This window comes from Bubalus bubalis, chromosome 11, assembly GCF_019923935.1.
Source record: "Bubalus bubalis isolate 160015118507 breed Murrah chromosome 11, NDDB_SH_1, whole genome shotgun sequence".
NCBI lineage: Eukaryota > Metazoa > Chordata > Mammalia > Artiodactyla > Bovidae > Bubalus > Bubalus bubalis.
This window is the reverse complement of record NC_059167.1, coordinates 65,430,866-65,451,819: the sequence shown is the minus strand read 5'-3', so window position 1 is coordinate 65,451,819 and position 20,954 is coordinate 65,430,866. Positions and strand designations below refer to the sequence as shown.

The 20,954-nt window shown below is 37.0% G+C and overlaps 1 protein-coding gene across 3 annotated transcripts in view; it reads left to right on the top strand.

Moving 5' to 3' along the window:
• The window catches only part of SNAP23 (synaptosome associated protein 23), a 40,326-nt gene extending 22,203 nt beyond the window's left edge, over nucleotides 1-18,123 (top strand). For 2 of the 3 annotated variants that reach the window (XM_006066186.3, XM_025295847.2), the window contains 8 exons: nucleotides 1,319-1,422; nucleotides 1,991-2,032; nucleotides 2,456-2,504; nucleotides 3,205-3,322; nucleotides 8,295-8,327; nucleotides 13,974-14,132; nucleotides 15,158-15,302; nucleotides 16,627-18,123. In XM_006066186.3, the coding sequence (XP_006066248.1) occupies nucleotides 1,366-1,422; nucleotides 1,991-2,032; nucleotides 2,456-2,504; nucleotides 3,205-3,322; nucleotides 8,295-8,327; nucleotides 13,974-14,132; nucleotides 15,158-15,302; nucleotides 16,627-16,692 (669 nt within the window). In that variant the 5' untranslated portion in view covers nucleotides 1,319-1,365 and the 3' untranslated portion in view covers nucleotides 16,693-18,123. The remainder of the gene's footprint in view (nucleotides 1-1,318; nucleotides 1,423-1,990; nucleotides 2,033-2,455; nucleotides 2,505-3,204; nucleotides 3,323-8,294; nucleotides 8,328-13,973; nucleotides 14,133-15,157; nucleotides 15,303-16,626) is intronic. The other variant, XM_006066189.3, reaches the window with a different exon arrangement.
• Nucleotides 18,124-20,954: the final 2,831 nt, after the last annotated feature.

Sequence of the window (20,954 nt, the reverse complement as noted above, 5' to 3'; positions counted from 1 at the left end):
ACTTCAACACTTTTGAGAGTACATCTTGTTTTTCTACTTATTTGTTCATTCAGCACACATTTACTGGAGTACCAACTGTCAGATCCTGTTAGGTGTTAGAGGTACAAAGACATAACAAAATCCTTTCCCTCCAAGAGTTCAGTCTAGTATATTCGCAGTTAACAAGCCTCTCTGCTTGTCAATGAGTGTACTGCGTGGCAGGATTTCTCAACCTCAGTGCTTTGACATTTGGGGCCAGACAATTCTTTGTTGTAGGAGGTTTGTGCCAAGGAGCATTATAGGATGTTTAGCAAGCATCCTTGACTTCTACCAACCAGATTCCAGTAACACTGCTTCTCCCTACCCCCCAACTCTTGACAATCAAAAAATTCTCTAGATATTGCCAGATGTCCCCTGATGATAAATCCAGAATGTGAACCACACTTTTATGTGTTGTTGACAAAAGGCTTTTATATAATTGGTTTTCAACATTTCACTACAAAGCTAGCAAATGTAATAAAAAGAACACAACCTAGATAAGTCACACAGTGCTTATTACAGGTGAGGGCTCAAAGAGGAATACTATACACAGTGTATCACTGTTAATAATTAGAAGGCAGGACTCTTGGAATCTTTATCTATTAAAAGTTTTATGTTTCAATTTGGATGTCTATGAGATCACTTCCTGAGTTACTATGAGTTACTAAGTTACTATGTACTAAGTTACTAAGTCTTAGGGACTTCACTAAAATAACAAACCATATACTAATTGGAAAGGGAGAGTCTACTATTAATAAAAACTAGTTCTTTACTGAGTTCTTTGTATTAGCAATATCATTTTCTTGTTAATAATGAAAGTATTTCATTTTCTCTGATGAAAAGCCTGGAAGACCAGCACATTTTTAGAATGGTCCTTGTGTTCTGTAGGCATATGACTTTGAATATTATTACTTTACTAATGGAATACTACCTGGCTTGGACTTCTTCACGTTATTGCTTTTCCATATTCAAACAATGTACAAAGAACGTTCTACAACCAGGAATTCATTTTGATAGCTTCTTGAAGCTTGTCTTTTAATAATGCCTTCCTTCTCAAAGTAGAGGGACCACTTTCCTATTAGAAATAGTGCTTCCCTGAAAGTCCTGAAACCTGAGTTTTACATTCAGCTCTAGTACTAACTAGCATTTGTTTACCATCTCTCAGCCTTAATTTCTTCACCTGTAAGATGTAGATAGATAGATATTAGATAGGTTTATTTTATCGTGTTTTCCAGATAAGTATCCCATATTCCACATTCTTTGCTCAAATAAGCTTAGTTTTGTGTTCTTATTCTTACAGAATATCCACATTTCAGTTTCTGCAACTATCAAGAATTTTAATTCACCATGGATAATCTCTCAGCAGAAGAAATTCAGATAAGGGCTAACCAGGTTACTGATGAGGTAAAAGTTTTACTTGGAATAGGTCATTAATTCTCTTTCAGTTTTCACAGTGGAAGCATGAGAGGACCTTCTTAGAAGACCATTTTGGCCTCTCCCTAGTCTGTTTATATCAAAGAATGCATCTGCCCTTGAGTGCCATTACTACTAGCTTCTTATTTTGTCAACTCATCAAAAAACTAAATAAGTGCAAACAGTCTGTATGATTTTTTTTTAAATAGTCATTACTGAATAGTAACTTAGAACAAAGATATAGATGAAGAATTCTGGACGTTTAATTTTAACAGAATTTTCTAATATCTGTGTAATATCCCTGGATTTCTGCTACATTACATTTTCATAAATCCCATTAACTATATTCTTTCAAATTTTCTCTTAAGCATCTGGTAGAAAGAAAATAACTAAAAGTATATTAGCAAGCTTTATTTTTTATTTTAAAGAAGGGAGGAGTGGATGCGCTAGCAATCTTTAAAAATAAAGTAGCATCATCATGAATATGGCCTGTGATCAGATTTGGGGGGTGGGGCTGTGCTACATATTTTAGAATGCTAAAACTCTTTTTTTTTCCTAGTCTCTGGAAAGTACAAGGAGAATCCTGGGTTTAGCCATTGAGGTAAGAAAGTGTTTAATCATCAAGTTAAGTATAGAAACTGTATAGAAGGAATTCTGATAATACAGACTGGAATTACTGTTGAATCAGAATGATATTGTATCAATAAGCTTTATTATTTGAAATTGGCAATTGCTGAAATTGTCAAACTATTCACTAATGGGCTTTTTTGGCTTTTCTAATTGATAGTATTGGAATGTAACAGGGAAAACAATTCACCATGAGTTTGTGACTTAATTATTTGGAGGGGGTGGGGGGGTGGGGGGAGGTAAATATGTTAAGGTGTGTTGGTTTGGGGAGGTTAGTTTTCTTCTAATCCTTTGAGAACTTAAGTTTCTAATGTTTCTGCCTTGCTGTTTTTCAGACCTTGTAGCTTTTGTTTCTGTTGGTTTGGTTGTGCTATCAGCTTTTTTTCCCTTCTTTTAGTCACAGGATGCAGGAATCAAGACTATCACTATGCTGGATGAACAAGGGGGTGAGTTGCAGTCATTGGCAGGAACTCTTGATTTGATTTAGAATGCCAAAAAGCCTTTTCAAATCAGCCACAGTTAAAATTAATTAAGCCTTTGGGAGTACCTTTCCTTTGTAAGATAAGAGTGGTATTTTGCTTTTCTTCTGATTTATATCATGTTTTGTTGCCTATTTGGGGTGGGAGGTCACACTATCCCATTGTCCACCAAGTATTTATTTATTAGATAGCAGGGCTTATTGTGTGCACTGGTCATTTGTGTCCTGGACATTATGATATTCTTTCATCATTTTCAGAAATCAAGTTACATCCTTGTGGAATTGGAAACTTTGCATTTGATTTGGCCCTGAGCAAGCTGGTCTAGTTTTTATTCCTCTTAGGACAGTCTTTAGGTTTTGAGCCTATTCAGTAATAGAAATGCTAGGAATCTGGTCTAGTGAGGCCTAAACCAATCCTCACATGCTCCTGTTATACAAATTTCTTTAGAACAAATTTTTCCACAGAGGCCAGATACCCTAGGATCAGTATGTGAAAGACTTTTAAATGCTGGACAGCATATAATGCCATCTGGCCCTGATATAGTCACTGTGATGAATTGTTGGTGGATTCGAGGTTAAAGTTTGCTCTTCCTTTATACTAATAATAGCACTTTCTGATTGGCAGCATGAATGTAACATAAAATTTAACTTCCACAACTTATTCTTAGAACAACTAAAACGCATAGAAGAAGGCATGGACCAAATAAATAAAGACATGAGAGAAGCAGAGAAGACTTTAACAGAACTCAACAAGTGCTGTGGCCTTTGTGTATGCCCATGTAGTAGGTGAGTTGATAAATCAAAATCTTTTTCAAATAAATCTAAAGTGAGAGTATCACCCTCAGAACCCCCCTCTCAGCCCCCCAGTAAGTGTTGCAGGGCCTAAATAAGGAACTTGGTTAGATCAACTTAATCTCTTTCTCCTTCAGGCAGATCAAACTTTTTATGTGAATGGGCACACTCACTGAACCGTCACTTAAATTTGATCAATCTTTCAATCAAGTCCCAATTACATTTTTAAATAATACATGAAAAGCTTGGGAAATATCCATCTGGATAATATATAGCAGGATGAAATTAGTGTGTTTTCCTTTCAAATAAGGAGAATTAATAAAACATATATTCTGTGGTAGGCACATGAGGGATGGCCAAGGAAATAAAGGACTTGGATCCTGGCATCAAAGGACTTACCATGTGGTTGGATAAATGAGACAGAATAGCAGAAAGTAGAAGCTATAGAAATCTAGTGCTAGATCTATGATATCAATGGAGGCTGCTGCTGCTGCTGCTGCTGCTAAGTCGCTTCAGTCATGTCCGACTCTGTGTGACCCCAGAGACGGCAGCCCACCAGGCTTCCCCGTCCCTGGGATTCTCCAGGCAAGAACACTGGAGTGGATTGCCATTTCCTTCTCCAATGCATGAAAGTGAAAAGTGAAAGTGAAGTCGTTCAGTTGTGTCTGACTCTTCGCGACCCCATGGACTGCAGCCTACAGCCTACCAGGCTCCTCCATCCATGGGATTTTCCAGGCAAGAGTACTGGAGTGGGGTGCCATGGAGGCTAAGGGTACAGAACTACTCAAAGTTAGTTTGGAGTTCATCTTATAGGAGAGAGTGGACTTGCGTTGGGCTCTGAATAATTAGAAAGATCTGGATGGGCCCAGCAGAAGTGGGAAGACATTTCCTGTGGAAGATTTAATGTAAATAAAGACTACAGAGGAGCTTGACTCAACTGAACTACATGATTCACATTGAGAAGTGGAAAATAAGACATAAGTAGGCAGTAAAGGCGGAGAAGGCAATGGCAATCCACTCCAGTACTCTTGCCTGGCAAATCCCATGGGCGGAGGAGCCTGGTAGGCTGCAGTCCATGGGGTCAGGAAGTTCAGTTCAGTTCAGTTCAGTCGCTCAGTCGTGTCCGACTCTTTGCGACCCCATGGATCGCAGTACACCAGGCCTCCCTGTCCATCACGACCTCCCGGAGTTCACCCAGACTCACGTCCATCGAGTCAGTGATGCCATCCAGCCATCTCATCCTCTGTCGTCCCCTTCTCCTCCTGCCCCCAATCCCTCCCAGCATCAGAGTCTTTTCTAATGAGTCAACTCTTCGCATGAGGTGGCCAAAGTACTGGAGTTTCAGCTTTAGCATCATTCCTTCCAAAGAAATCCCAGGGCTGATCTCCTTCAGAATGGACTGGTTGGATCTCCTTGCAGTCCAAGGGACTCTCAGGAGTCTTCTCCAACACCACAGTTCCAAAGCATCAATTCTTCGGCGCTCAGCCTTCTTCACAGTCCAACTCTCACATCCATTGGGAAGAGTCGGACACAACTGAACGACTTCACTTTTCACTTTCATGCATTGGAGAAGGCAATGGCAACCCACTCCAGTGTTTTTGCCTGGAGAGTCCCAGGGACGGGGGAGCCTGGTGGGCTGCCGTCCATGGGGTCGCACAGAGTCAGACACGACTGAAGCAACGCAGCAGCAGCAGCAGGCAGTAAAGGAACTTGAATGCCATCCTAAGGGGTTGATTGATTGGAGTGGAGGATATAACTGCACACCAGGAGATGAATTAGGAACGTTTTGTAAACTAGGCCTGTGAGCTATAACCTTATCATTAAGATTAGAGAGAAAAGTGTAAGTCGGATTCTCTTTAAATCAACTGAAAGAAAGAAAATAAGAAAAGTGAAGTCTCTCAGTCATGTCCAACTCTTTGTGGCCCCATGGACTGTAGCCTGTCAGGTTCCTCTGTCCATGGAATTTTCCAGGCAAGAGTACTGGAGTGGGTTGCCATTTCCTTCTCCAGGGGAATCTTCCTGACCTGGGATCAAACCCGGGTCTCCTGCATTGCAGGCAGACACTTTACCAGCTGAGCCACCAGGGAAGCCAACTGATTGTGTGTCAAATGTGAAGAAGGAAACATCAAAGAAGACTGAAGATTTGAAGTCTCTAGTAAACTAGGAAATGAGAAGTCTTCAAATATTTGTGTATAGTGTATGAGATAATACTTGACAAAAAAAGAATTCATTCATTTTAGTGACTTTATTATTAATATTTCAATTCTCTCCTTAATCTTGAGTAAAACAACCTCCATGTGTTGACAAATAATATGTGTATTCAGACAAAGATGAGAAGTCATCCATCAACTTTGAACTTCACCTTTGGCCAAAATGACATTGTCTGGAGATTAAATGACTATCTGTTCTGCTGAGCATATTCACTTTTAAAAGAGCTTTGTAACTATCCAGCTGTCTCAGCCGCTGTGATAAAGCAAGACCAGGATACAAAGGTTTACAGACTCAGCATTTTTTACTCCTCTAAAGGAGTTAGGAATGGAGGAGCTTTTGTTCTGTCATACTTTCAGTTAAGTGTTTCCATGTGACAATATTCTCTGTGCTATTTCTACCTGAGAAAATATAGTTAAATTATGTATTGGTCAGCTTTAGTGTTTGGGCTTAAGAAATCAAGAAAGACAAGTCTGTTGACCTGTTTAGACCTTGGTTGACTCTCCAAAAGTGTATATTTTAATAGCAATCACCTGTAAATCAGGGTTTAACATATTAAGCAAACAAGTTAGAAACACACAGACTTTTTGATCTAAACTCTTAACTATGGTTTTCACACTCACTTGTGCTTTTCTCCTATGTTCTGTGTACGCTCTTGGAAGAGTTCAGGGGAAAAAATAGTTCGTGAACTTCCTTGAGATAGGTATTAAGAGAAAAGCAAAGAAGAGGAAGTTCTCTCTAGAACCTAGAGCAAATTATCTCTGAATGAATCCTGAGATGGTCTGATATCATAGAAGGTGGGAAAAATGGAACTATAGAAGTATTATTTTTATTTTTCTTTTTGTACCCAGCCAAACATGGGCAGGATTTTCTTGGACACTAGGTAGAGTATGTTCTTAAAGCAGTCCATTCTCAGCCTCTAACATCAGCAGAGCCCTTTCCTAATGGGTCAGGAGAAGAAAGCTCTTCATAACATATGGAATTAACAGGCTTCTATAACAAAACAGTTGTTCCTTGAAGAGAAGAGAGTAGTATTTCAATTTAAAGACTGATTTTAATTGCCTTCCTTTCACCCATTTCTCCTTTATACCATTGAGACCTTGCCCTCTATGGTATCTCTTTCACTCCTGCCAGGGGCGTGATCTTTCTAAGTTTATCTGCTAATCTGTATTTCAGTTAGACTTATCATATGAATAGCCATAACATGAGCTTCTCAAGGCAGATTATCATATGAATAGCCATAACATGAGCTTCTCAAGGCAGAGACAGGATCTTAGTTTTCTGTATAACGCTAGTACTAATTATGGTACTAATAATAACAGCTCAGGTCCATAATCGCTTATCTGCCATTTAGAAATCTAAAAATTTCTGAAAGCCAAAGGTTTGTTTTTAATTAGGCTACAAGATGTAACCTGAACTGAAGCTGTTTATTAATCTATCCCACTTAGTGTAATGTTAATCTCTTTCACTGCAGAAATATTGATATATGTGATTATGTGGTTCTGCTCAAGATGTCTCGCATCCAAAGGTTTGGATGAGATTTGTGAGCCTATATATTAATTTAGGTTCTTACTATCCTGAACACTTGAAATGTAATCCTTACAGTAACCTTAATAGGAGATAGTTTCTCTTACTATCACCATTTTATATATGGGGAAACAGAGTCACCAGAATGCTACACTAGCAAGTGGAAGAGCTGAGATTCGAAACCAGACGGAGCCCTAGTTTTTAACTGTGTGATGCTACATTGCTTGACTGGCAAGAAAAGAATGAAGCCTTTTGTTGCTACTATTGTTAGAGGTATTGCTATCTAGAAAATGTCTTCAGTAGATTTGTTCTTTGAGATTTCTTTTGTTCACTGGTATTCACTGAAGCCATGTCAACAGATCTTTTTCTAATAAAATGTGGAAATAGCTTCACTTAACAGAACCCTGTATTATAAGAGAAGGAAATTTTAATTTCAGCTCATTCTTTTTAAAGGACTACTAGAATTTAAAAACAAACTACCAGGATTAAACTTTAAAACTGTGAATAAATGCCATTTTTTTAGCTTGCTACTATTTGAATCCTAAAAGCAAAAAGCACAGATTCCCTATTAAAAATGTTATGTGTTTGTCAATAACTTGTTTTTTTGTTTTGGCTTCGCCTTGTGGCTTGCAGAATCTTAGTTCCCTGAGCAGGGATTGAACTGTGGTTTCTAGCAGTGAAAGCGCTGAATCTCCTGGACCACTGGGAAATTCCCTTTGTCAGTAACTGATAAGTCAAAATTCTAATTAACAAGAGTTTAAAAAGAGGCAGGTTTAAAATGGGAAGTCTCAGAATTGTAAACTGCCTAATGTCCCAGTTTAACCATTGTCAGACAAAGTAGTCTGTTGTCTTAACTTGCCTCTTTGCATTCTGTGCTTATATTGCCAAACATAATGGCACATAGTTTCAAGACAGGTTGGTATTTCTGGGCAACCTTACTAGAGAAGTTGAAAGTTGGTACTACAGGTTTTATACTATTGAATCTTAAGTCATATTATGGTATAAAGATTCAGCTCTGATTTGTTAAAATAAATATTGAATTACTGTATTTTAGTCAACGTATGAGTGATTCCTTCATTCTACTCACTGGAGATACAAAGTATTGAATATTTTGCCTTCTTTTCTTGTTAATTCTCATAATTTTAGGACAGAATATCATTATTCAGACATTCTTAGGAAAAATGAAGTATACACTGGTTTAAATAGTTTTCTTGTTTTTCTTTTTATCTAGATTCTCAGATGTTGGTTGTTTCTATGAAATCAGGCAGGAATTTAAATGCATTGTGTTTTGAAAACTCCAAACCTGCTTCTGTTCTGTTTGAATGGCATTCACTACTTTCTGCATTTCATTCTCTCACTTAATCTCTTCCTTTCTAATCTGCTTACTAAAAATGAAGATTTAACATCAGAAGCTGAGCTCAGTAACTGATCAAAGGGAACTGTAAGATGCGGTCTTGTGGCGCAGTTTGGGCTGTTAACCTGCTGTCTAAAGGTGATGCTTCAGATGACTTTTCTGTGCATGTGCATGGATTTTGTGAATGGTGGAGACTCTAAAAGCTGTGCTGTGGTGTGTAATGTAAAGTGAATTTGTTCTTGATGAGTGCTATTTGCCAGAAGATTGGATTGACAAAAAGATCTTAATTTATAATAACATCCTTTGACTAATGGTTTTGATACTAAGTTTTTGCTAAAAAACATTTAAGATTATAAAACTAAAAACACCCCTAAAATTTCCTAAGAAGTTTTAAATAGGTTGATCTTTATAGAGAATAGCTGCATTCTAGTTCTGATTAAAGGTAAGGGGATTCAGTCTAAATACATGGACTTTGATTTCAGCTTCCTATCTTGTGTTAGGTTTTCCTATTCTTTTCTGGCTCCAGAATCAAGATTTCCTCAGTTAAAGTATTGCTTCTAATGATTTTGGATTCCCCATGATTTAGGCCACTACCAAATTGAGGAATTAATTGCCAGTGTAAGTCATCTTAAATGCCATTTGGAACAAGGCGGGTATAAATTTAAAATGTTACCATATTTAGTATCTTCTTTTAAAAAATAAAGGTATGCCTTCTTTATATGTTATCACCTGTTCCATAATACCTTTTATGTCATATGTTAGCTTGCTCTGGTTTCATATTGAATTAATGCAGAGCTAACCAATCTTAACTTTTTATGGAAGTTAACCCTCCAGTTAGCCTACTGCTTATTATAATATTTGACTCCTTAATTTTGGATCTTTATGGGAACTTTGAAGACCATAGTTAAATGTTAGAAAATTGTTTGATTTCTACCCTTTGTTTCTTGCTCTTCTTTTTCTTTTTTCTTGTAACCTGATCACTCCCCACACATGCACACCCTTGTAATCGTTATAACTGGTATTTAAAAAAAAAATTTATTTATTTGGCTGCATTGGGTCTTAGTTGCAGCACATGGGGTCTTTGTTGAGTCATGTGAGATCTTTCATTGTGGCACATGGAGTCTCTACCTGTGTCTTGTGGGCTCCGTGGGCTTCAGTAGTTGCTACGCACAGGCTTAGTTGCTCCAAGGCATGTGGGATTCCATGTCCTCTGCATTGCAAATCAGATTCTTAACCACTGGACCACCAGGAAAGTCCCACAACTGATATTTGTTTGATCCCTTTTCTCTTTGGTATGAAAGAATTATAGCTAATATTGGGCATTCTTTTTGCTATTTTTGTTAGTACTAATGTTGACAATCAAAGCTCAAAAGAGAAATTATTAAGGTTATTGTGTTCAGATTAATAGCAGCTTCCTAAATTAGGGAATATTTCAAATTCTTATTTTAATCATTCCCTTTTTGAATGTGATATTTATCTGAAAAAAATGTGGTACTTAAAGATTATTAATTGGGCTTCCCTTGTAGCTCAGACAGTAAAGAATAGGCCTGCAATGCAGGAGACCTAGGTTTGATCCCTGGGTCAGGAAGATCCCCTGAAAAAGGGAATGGCAACCCACTCTAGTATTCTTGCCTGGAGAATTCCATGGACAGAGGAGCCTGGCAGGCTATAGTCCATGAGGTTGCAAAGAGTCAGACATAATTGAGTGAGTAACACAACAAAGATTATTAAAGTCTTCAAAACTGATAGTCGAGGTAAATCTAACTTTCTAGATGGGAGTTCTTAATTACATTAAAATCTACCACAAATTTGCTTAAGCATTTTATTATGAAATCTAATTTTTTTCCCAGAGGGGCTGTTAATTTTGTTATGCAGAAGAGTTTTGTTGCAAATCAGAATGGTTTCTTTCTTTCTGTAGACCAGAAACAACCCTGGCCCCATTGTGTTTTTATATAGCTGTATTCCAGTTATTTTCAGCTGCTTGTAGATCTCAAAGCTCAGGAATAGTAATGGGTGAGAAGAATAAACATGCCAGTTGGTAATTTGTGCACTTAAAGGCATGAACTTTTTAACTAAGGATCAGATTGAGGTTGAAATGAAAGAACAAAAATATGTCTAAAAAAATATATATATATTTGTCTAATACTTACAGAATAATTTTGCATCAATTGTCAACAGCTCTGTGAATTAATAAATATTGTTATCTTAGTTTTATATATAAGAAAAAGATGCTCAGAGATGGACATTTGCATGAGACTCTATACCTATTGAATGACAGGTCTGGGATTAGAATTCAAGTCAGTTCAGTTCTGTTCAGTCACTCAGTCGTGTCCGACTCTTTATGACCCCATGAATTGCAGCACGCCAGGCCTCCCTGTCCATCACCAACTCTGGAGTTCACCCAAACTCATGTCCATCGAGTCAGTGATGCCATCCAGCCATCTCATCCTCTGTCGTCCCCTTCTCCTCCTGCCCCCAATCCCTCCCAGCATCAGAGAGTCCTTTCCAGTGAGTCAACTCTTCACATGAGGTGGCCAAAGTACTGGAGTTTCAGCTTTAGCATCAGTCCTTCCAAAGAACACCCAGGGCTGATCTCCTTTAGGATGGACTGGTTGCATCTCCTTGCAGTCCAAGGGACTCTCAAGAGTCTTCTCCAACACCACAGTTCAAAAGCATCAATTCTTCGGCACTCAGCTTTCTTCACAGTCCAACTCTCACATCCATACATGACCACTGGAAAAACCATAGCCTTGACTAGACAGACGGACCTTTGTTGGCAAAGTAATGTCTCTGCTTTTGAATATGCTATCTAGGTTGGTCATAACTTTTCTTCCAAGGAGCAAGCGTCTTTTAATTTCATGGCTGCAATCACCATCTGTGGTGATTTTGGAGCCCCTCAAAATAAAGTTTGACGCTGTTTCCACTGTTTACCCATCTATTTCCCATGAAGTGATGGGACAAGATGCCATGATCTTGGTTTTCTGAATGTTGAGCTTTAAGCCGACTTTTTCACTCTCCTCTTTCACTTTTATCAAGAGGCTTTTTAGTTCCTCCAATTTACTATAAATCTTGTGGCTTAGAAAAATCCTTGTTTATACATTTGCTTCCTCCAGATTAATTCCTCAGTGTCCCAATACGTAGAAATACTAAGGTAGACTACTAGAGTAATTTAAAATATTCCTTCTGCAACAGATTGGAAGTCTCTTAGTGTTTCTCTTCCCTGGTTGGGCAGCTAAGTGACCTATTGAATTTAAGTAAAACCATAGTGACAATAGAATATTCCTAGGCTCCACCCCATACAAATTGAAATAGAATCTTCAGAGTGTAGCCTATTTACCTCTGTTTTCAAAATCATCCAGTTCACTTTGATGCTCAGTCAAGTTTGGGAAATAGTACCTTTTAAGGCACTTAAGACTCTTTGAAGGAAGGCAAATTAATTAAATCATTATTGTTTTTATTAGATACACAGCTGCCTGACAGTGCCCTCAAAAACAGGTATCTTTTAGGGTTTTACAACTCAGTGGGAGAAACTCCATGGTAACAGCATGTGGCAGGATCTTAAGCAAGCCTTATTACCTGGAATACAGGTACTGAAAAGGGATGATGGTATGCCATCAACAACATATAAAGATCACTGCTTTGTAAACATGCAGAACATGTCATAAATGCTTAAAGAAAACAGTATAGCATTTTTTCCCAACCCATTTGAAAATAAATATGAAAATTCAATTGAAGTCAGCTTTTTGCACCTTTTCCCTTTGATATTTGAAGAACGTCTTCAAAGATCCAGTCCTCTTAAGGAGGAAGAGTTTGATAACCAGTCTGATTTTGTTTTAAATTATGCTTTTATTGAACCTCATTCACAATATCATATTAAAACAATCTGTTTATACTTTATGCCCCTTATATCTAATTGAAGGAAGAATTCTCAGAAGTTGAAGGAATTTCAAATATCATTTTTTTTAAGGTTGAGGAGGTTGGAACTCATGTTAGACCAAGAGTCCACAAATCCTGTCCCAGTCCAGTGCTTATGTGCTAAGACTCTCCAAAGCACAGTGTCTTATTATTTAGTGACAGTTTGAATCCCAGCCCTCATTATTTAACCTGTTTTACAATCTGATATCCTAGTAAGAGTCCTACTTATGTTATTTCTATTAATGTTTCTGGTTAACTTTCTGATAAACTTATATCCTGTTTATTTTGCTTAGTTACTATTACGCTGCTTTAGAATTTTGCCTGAGAATTTAGATAACATGTATCTTGTTAACAAAGAATACATGTAAATGGGTTTTCTACTGAACAGAAATTATATATAAATATTCATTTAAATAATTTGTATCCCCCCTTGTTCCAGAAAGGATTTAACATGGCTTATTAATAACCAAATAAATTGATTAATTAAACATATAGTACCCTTTCTTTAGCACTGATGATTAAGGTCTAAGATCCAGTTCTTTGTTTGCCAAAAATGAATCCTCACATGATACTATTAAGGAAAGACCCACTACTTTGCTAAAATCTCTGTTTTTGCAATTTCAAAAGTTCCTCATTAATGTATCATGGAATAATTCAGAAACCAACATATCCATATACTACTTTTTGTTTATAGAAAAGAAGAAACTAAAATTGTGTGAATGGAAACTTTACCTAGCCAAGTAATCAGTAAAAAAAAGGTTTTGTGTTTTTTGTAATAGCCACTTAAAAGTCATTTTACCAGGTTCCTTTTCTTGCCATTTATACCAATTTAAGTAGCAAATTCCATGGTAAAATTCTGACTTTGGCTAATTTTTAAAATAATTTAAATTATTTTAATTTGGTTATATCAGTTAATCTAAAGCATATACTTTTACTTTTAAGAGGTTTGGATCTAGGATCATTTTTTATTAAAGTGGATATGTAAACCCTTAAATGAAAAAGCCCTAAACCAAAGGAGACAATTGTGACTGGTAACAGTGTGGCCAAGTTATTCATTATCTGTTCAATTTGGAAATAATTCGTGCCTTTCTTCATGATGTTTGTTAAGAAAACTTTTTTTTTAAAGAATTGAATGTTAACAATTAAAGTTAACAATTCTAAATTTAAAAAATGGGTCAGGTGGAACTACTACAGTCTAAGTAAGTGGGCAGCTGAGGTCTAAGTACTGCCTATTCTCTCTCTTTCATCCCTCATCAACCTCTGAGATGCTTCTAAGAAACCCTTAAGGCATCCCAGAACACTTTTCCTAATTTTTTTCTAGTGTCCTTTAACCTTTTTTCTGGAGAGTGTCAGAGGCTAGGGGAACCTGAAGAATCAAATAATTATATTTTGCTACTTAATAACTGCTCAGTGAAGAGTTGGTAAAAGTAGTTTAACCTTCAAAAATTTATTTTTAATGTTGGTGGGGTTACACAGTTCATCTTTTTTCTACCCTAGATTGTGATGGAGCATGGTATAGATAATCTATATCTAGCTGCATGTAGCTTTTATGCTAAGGGTGCTACGGCATCCCCAAGGTAATAAGCACTTATGATGACATTTCTCCCTTTCCTTCTTGATATCTCTACACTCCTGACATAGGACAAAGAACTTTGAGTCTAGTAAAGCCTATAAGGCAACATGGGGTGATGGTGGAGACAACTCTCCTAGCAATATAGTATCTAAGCAGCCAGGCCGAGTGACAAATGGTCAGCCTCAACAAGCGACTGCAGGAGCAGCCAGCGGGGGATACATTAAACGGTATGCTAGCTCTTCCCAATATTTTTACCCTTTTCCTAAAGGAATGTCTCTCTCTGGAGGTTGGGTGCATTTATCCATGAACTGTAACTTATCAATTAGAAACAGCATTTATTCTTTTTTTTGAGGGGGGGGATAGTTGGTTTTTTTCATGGTCTTTTTTTTTTTTTTTTTTTGGCTGCAAAGCATGTGGGATCTTAGTTCCCCAACCAGGGATTGAACCTGGGCCCCCTGCAGTGGAATCATTGAGCTCTAACCACTGGACCATCAGAGAATTCCCTTATTCCATTTAAAAATTTGCCTTCTGACAAAATGGTGACTGGGATTATTGACCTTAAATGATGGATTAACTTTTCTTTATAAAGTACTTTAAAAATTATTCAAGTAGTCATGTTTTATTTCTGTAAATAAGATGTGATTTAAAATGTATCATTTAGAGTAGGAGTTGGCCAGATCCCTGTAAGGATATCCCTGTAAAGGGTAAGGATATCCCTGTAAAGGGTCAGATAGTAAATATTTCAGGTTTTCCAGGCCATAGAGTCTGAGTCATAAATACTCAATTCTGTTGTAGGGTAAAATCAGGTAATGGGCCACATTTGACTTTGGGCCAGAATTTTGCAACCCTATTTTTAGAGCAGTGGTTCTTTAGACTTAAGTGTATATCAGAATCACCTGGGAGGTTTAGTGAAACAGACTGCTGGAGTCCCTTCAGGAGATCTGGAGTAGTCAAAGAATTGGCATATTTTCATGTCTAACAAGTTCCCAGGTTATGCTGGGAATTACACTATGAAAAACCTCTATTCTAAAGTCATTTCTTCATCTTCTCTTACATGGCTTTAAGACATTGTTATCTCTGGAATCAGCCTTTCCATTTTCACTATAGAATGTTTCCCAAGAATGGTAACCTGCATCTGTTTGGGTCTAACAGTTGCTGATGTCAATTTGCTTATTTTTACAAAAACTAAACCCAGACTCAGTCCGTGTATAATTCACCCAAAAGTACTGAATTAAGTGTCTTTTTGTAATAGTATAACAAATGATGCCAGGGAAGATGAAATGGAAGAGAACCTGACTCAAGTGGGCAGTATCCTAGGAAACCTAAAAAACATGGCTCTGGACATGGGCAATGAGATTGAAGCTCAAAACCGACAAATAGAACGGATCACAGAAAAGGTAAGAGCTTCTTACTGCCACAGGAAAATGGCAGAATGTACACTGCCTTTGTGCCGAATGACATCCAGCACAGTGTTCAGTAATAGAAATCTGTGCTGTGTACTCTCAGGAAGAACAACAGGGATAAGATTCTGTCCTCACAGGCCTTACAGTTTTGATGAGTTTCTAACATGTAGAAAAATAACAGTCAGGTCCTCCTATCTCTTACTTAGTTGGTTCATTTTATTTTCTGTTAAAATTTTTATTTTGCCTGAGCTAAGTAGTTCTGTTGATATACAGCAGCTAAAATAACTTTATTATTGGTTCATTTTGAAACCAAGACCTTGGGATCAACTGGTTTAAAAATAATAACAAAATTTCACCCATGAAACTCAAAATCTCTTCTAACCTTCCTGTGAGCTGTCAGGGTTTTTTGTTTGCTGTCTTTCCCCTGAATGAGCAGGTTAGCTTTTGGAATTCTATTGTGTTAGCTAATAACAAATTAGTAAACTCCTGAATCCTCATCTCATGAGTCAGTAGGTAACAATCAGTTCTGCAGAATGGTTCTTGTAGGGTGGACACATAAAAACAAGAGAGAGTCCTGTGAATAGTAAAAAAAGTGTCGTTGCTATTTTTCACTTCATATGATCTAAAAGATGCTGAAATTAAACCATGTTCAGTGTTTGGTAGTGTCACAACTAAAAGCCATTCTTGTTACTTCATTAAAATCTCAGTATACTTTAAAGATTGGGGTTTCTCTGTTGAATAATCTATGATGGATTTCACTTGGGCAAAGAGTAGTTCATCAGATATTTTCCATGCTGTTATGTGGGTGTAGGCTACATATTACCCATCATTTTCATTTACAGATTGATGTGGATGGCAGGACATCTGTTCCAGAGATCTTGGGGTAAATTATTTCAGTCTCTGGTTTAGATCTAGGGTAACTCCAGGTGAGATTTCTATGGTTCGGCTCAGGGGACTGCCACAGGATCCAGATCTATAGCAGAGAAGAGCATTCTTATATTTTCATTGCATCTAAATGCAATTGACTGTAAGATGCATCCTAGTTTCAGACACGTTAAACTGTGAAAAAAGATGTTACAGAACTCACGAAATATTAACACATTCTTCTGTTATATCTTTGTCGTGTTTATACACCCACATTTTTTCAAATGCATTTGATATTCTGTCACTTCTTGCCCAAAATGAGTTTTGTAATGTGACTTTGACTACTTCCTGAATTTTCTCAGTATGTCAGTTACTCTCAGTGTATGAAATTTAATGCCTATTAGGACAACTTAACCTTGTCAAGTAATGCTGGTATCTTTTTCTTTTTTTCCAGGCTGACACCAACAAAGATCGTATTGACAATGCCAATGCCAGAGCAAAGAAACTCATTGACAGCTAAAGCTACTGCTGTACTTTATCATTTATTTACTTCCCTAGCTCCTCCTTCAAAGTCATCACCTTTCCAGAGTTTGAAATCTTGGTTCCACACTCTTCTAATCAGGAGATGTGGAAGAAGATCTAGGAGTAACAGTCCCCCAATTTTTTTTTTTTAATTTTCTCATTTTCCCTTGAGGGTATTCTTAGTCTTCCTTCTAGCATTTTCTTTCTCAGTCCATACAATTAGGTTGATTTTCATGCATTTTTTATAGTTTTATTTTTCATCCTCTCCATTTACTTTAGCAGGTTCTTCTGCTTTCAAAATATGGAAGCATTGCCAAAGATAGCCACGTGAAAGGAAGCTGGAGGCAGTGGGGGCAAGCACAGGAGGGGAGGCATGAGATAAGAGGTTGTTACCTCAGTAAAACCTACAGACCCTAAAGCCAAAAGTGGTGTAACCACAGTGAATATCTAGTAGGGTTTAATTTTTATTTTAAGTTGCAGTTATTGCCAGTTTAGGCCAGTGCTTGGTTTTGGAGCCTGGGTACACAATGTTTTTGTTATGCATCGCAACTTTGCAACCTCTGCTCCAAAAAAGAGCAAGCAGACTGAGCTTTTTTAAAGTAAGCTTAATTTCTGAACTCTTGGTGATTCACCTTTGTACATAGATTCTATGATCCATTTCATATTGCACATATAGGAACACATGGTATAAATGAGTAGCTTTATTTTCATATTATTAATAGTATCACGGTCCCATTACAGGCCTATTAACCTCATAAATTTGTCATTAGTCTTTGAGGAAAAAATATGTAAATATGAATGTATAACATGAGAATTTCTCTCTACAGCAGGGCTTAAAATTTTTTGGAAAAGTTTGACAAAGTGTATCACGTGAATTCAGATTTACCTCAATGCCACAAATTATGTTTAGATAGGAGAAAAAACTTATTTTGATCTCAGGTAGAAAATAGTTAGATTGCTTTGAGTTTTATGTAGTTTTAAACTTTTTTAAAACTAGAATTTATTGTTTAACTAAATGGTTTAGAAGATTATGCCTTTGGTTTACTTATTGATGATTGCACTATCATTCTCTTGTACTCAACTTCCAGAATCACATTTGTTTATAAGTGTTATAAGCATCTTACCGGTATTTGTCACCTTTATTTAAAAACTAGCTTCTGCACACTTCAAGGCTATTAATGTCGATAAGTTTGACAAATAACTACTGTTTGATCCTTCAGATAAATTTTGTAACTAATGGAATTGTTTTTTCAAATAGGTAATATACTTCTGTGACTGCTTTGGGGGGATGGGAAGCAGTAATTTTGTCAGCTTTAATTTGAGAAACTGAATAAAGCAAAGGTCCATAAATCAAATGGCACTGCAACAAAGAGCTGACTTGAGCACCCTTCCTACGCTTACTGGAAATATAGGACTTTTGCATCTGTGATTTGTCATGAGATTCATTTTAATCATTACTAGTCTTTTATTCATCTGATCTTAAATATACAAGCGACTGAAAGTGTTTGTGGGTGAATACCACAGCCTACTTCTTGGAGGAGATAGTTAACATGGGAAACTTTCAAAGGCTGAAAGGAAAATATTTAAAGTGAGATGTTAATTAGGCCTTCAGAAATGCCACATGCTGAAAGGAATAGTTTGGCAAGTGGTAGTAAATGTGTAAAGTAAGAAGGTATAAAACACTGTAGGCTGTTCTTTACATAAATGCCCTTCCTAAAAGCATTAAAATTTTTTTTTAATGCTATTACAGCCAAAGGAAATTGTTCTGAAGATACCAATATGCTGTTCCAACAGTATATAATTGGTTAGAAGTGTAAGCTAAGGCTCCAGATTGTCTGGATTTATCCTGTAGCTCTGCCACTTGCTGGCTGAGTGACTGTAAAACCATTTCTGTGCCTCCGTCTCCTTGTGTGTAAGGAGGGATTAATGATTTCTACCTCATAGCATTGCTGGGAAGACTCAGTGTGTAATGCATGTAAAGCACTTAGAGCAGTGCCCAACATATGTAAGAGCTTATTTCATTAGACTGCTGATAGCTGCTGTTCTATCTATTGTGGAGCTCTTTTTAGGTCAAGGACCTCTTTGTGAATTTGATGAAAGATAACACAGCCTGTCTCTCCAGAGAAATAGACACACAAGCATACACATGTGAATCAGGAATAAATGGGTCTTGAAAGCCCATCCGTGGATCCAAGATGACATACTTTTCCAAAGCTTCTGCTACTGAGAAGAAAGGAATGAGAACCTAGAAATTAGGCTCATAATACACTAGGAATAGAAGCTGTTGACCTAAAGTTTTCTCCTGTAATATTGTCTGGAAAATTGTTTCTATTACTTTTGAAAGGCAGTAACTGAGATGGTTAGCACAAGCTCTGGAGTCTGACCATCCGGGTTCGAGTTTGGTTCATTTACTAGTTTTGTGACCTTGAGCATAAAACTGACCCATAATGAAGGAGTTAAACAGTATCCTCCAGTGAACTTAATTTTTTGTTTAATGGTTAGCTCCCTCTTCAGGTTTCTAGTCTTCTAATGACAGTGATCTTTATCCCCTATAGTTGTGCCTGTTTTTTTTCTTCCTTCACACTTTTAATTCATTCTTTGTTACCACATTTCAACTCTAGATCTTTTCATGTCATGTATGGATTATGAATCTCCCCATAATTTTAACTTCTGCTTCCCAGACATCTGATACTCAATTGCGCTCAGAATTAGTTTCATTAAATGCAGTTCTTTAACATTTAAAGGGAATAACCTCTCTTACTAAAATTCTAAGTTATTTCAATTACATTTCTAATCATATTTATAGTTCTCAGACTGATAATCAAGTTCCTTTTTCTCTACTCATTTGTTTTTCATTCTAACATAGTTTGCTCCAAGCTTTCTGTTTCCTTTTTGCACTTGAAATAAAAAGCATTCATTGAATGCTTACTCTGTCAATAGACACTATGCTAAATGCTTTTATGTATCTTTTCATCAAGTCCTTATAACACACCTGAGAGGTAGGAGGTATTTCCCATATTACAAATAAGAGTAAATTGCTCAAATTCATAAAGCATGTAAATGATGGACTTTGGATTCAAAGCAGAATCTTTCTGACTCTGAGGCTCATGTTCTTACTCAGTATACTACACTGACTTCTAACTGAGCTCTAAAAGAACTTGAGTGACTTAGAACTGGTGGCCACTAGAATCCCAGCCTCCAGACCATAAGTCAGCCTACTTTATTAACTTATATTTAAGTCTAAATACTTGTGTACTATATCTTTAGGTATACTACATTTAGTCCTTGCCCTCAAGTAGCCCAATCTAGCAAGAGACAGATGAGTATAGAATCTGAGAAGTGCTACCATAACAGATGGAGCAGTTAATTCGGCTTAGACTTCTAAGGAGGGGGCTTAGACATAGAGAAGGAACATGTTAATAAGAGAGGGCATTCCTGACTGCGCAAACAAGTAAAGACAAAGGAGAGAGACACTGCACTGTGGGTTTAATGAGAATAACCTGGTAAGACTGGGCAGGCAAATGAGGGTGAAGAGAGACTATCTGGCTGGGTCCAGGTTGTAAAAGCAGTCATAAGGGGACCCCATTAATAATTAAATGTCTGGAGACATTTAAGTTGTTTAATTTATAAGTTCTGATTTATTAGATAAGTACTGATAAAATATTTAGAGAAATGTTCAGTAGATCAGTAAGATTAAGCATGAAAGTTTATAAAAAACAAAAATTAATGATGATAAACTGGCACCCCCATCCCTCCCCTAGTTGAGAAACAGAGAATGACATGGGAAAAAGAGAACCCCTAGACCAGATTTAAGATTACAGAGACTTTCCCATATAAACACTAGGTTCTTGTGATCTCTTGACTTAATGGTTAAACTAGGTTTGTAAAATGAGAACTAACAATACATGGAAATAACAGCCCCTTGGCTGAGACACAACTTCAGAAAACAGTGGAAGCTTTCTAAATGTTCACATCAGTAGCAGTCTGAAATTATTTACTTTTATACCTTTAGTTTCTCTTAATAAGCATGGTTCCAGTACCACAAAAATATTTATCAGTCACATGAAAGCATTTCAGTACTCTTGCAACCTGAACAAGAAGATGAAATATTTCTCCCTAATCAGTTTACTTTTTTGCTTTTACTTTTTGGCTGCACTGTGTGGCATGTGGGTTCCTAGTTCCCTGACCAGTATCGAACCCATGCTTCCTGCAGTGGAAGCACAGAGTCTTTCACCATTGGACTCCCAGGAAAGTCCCATT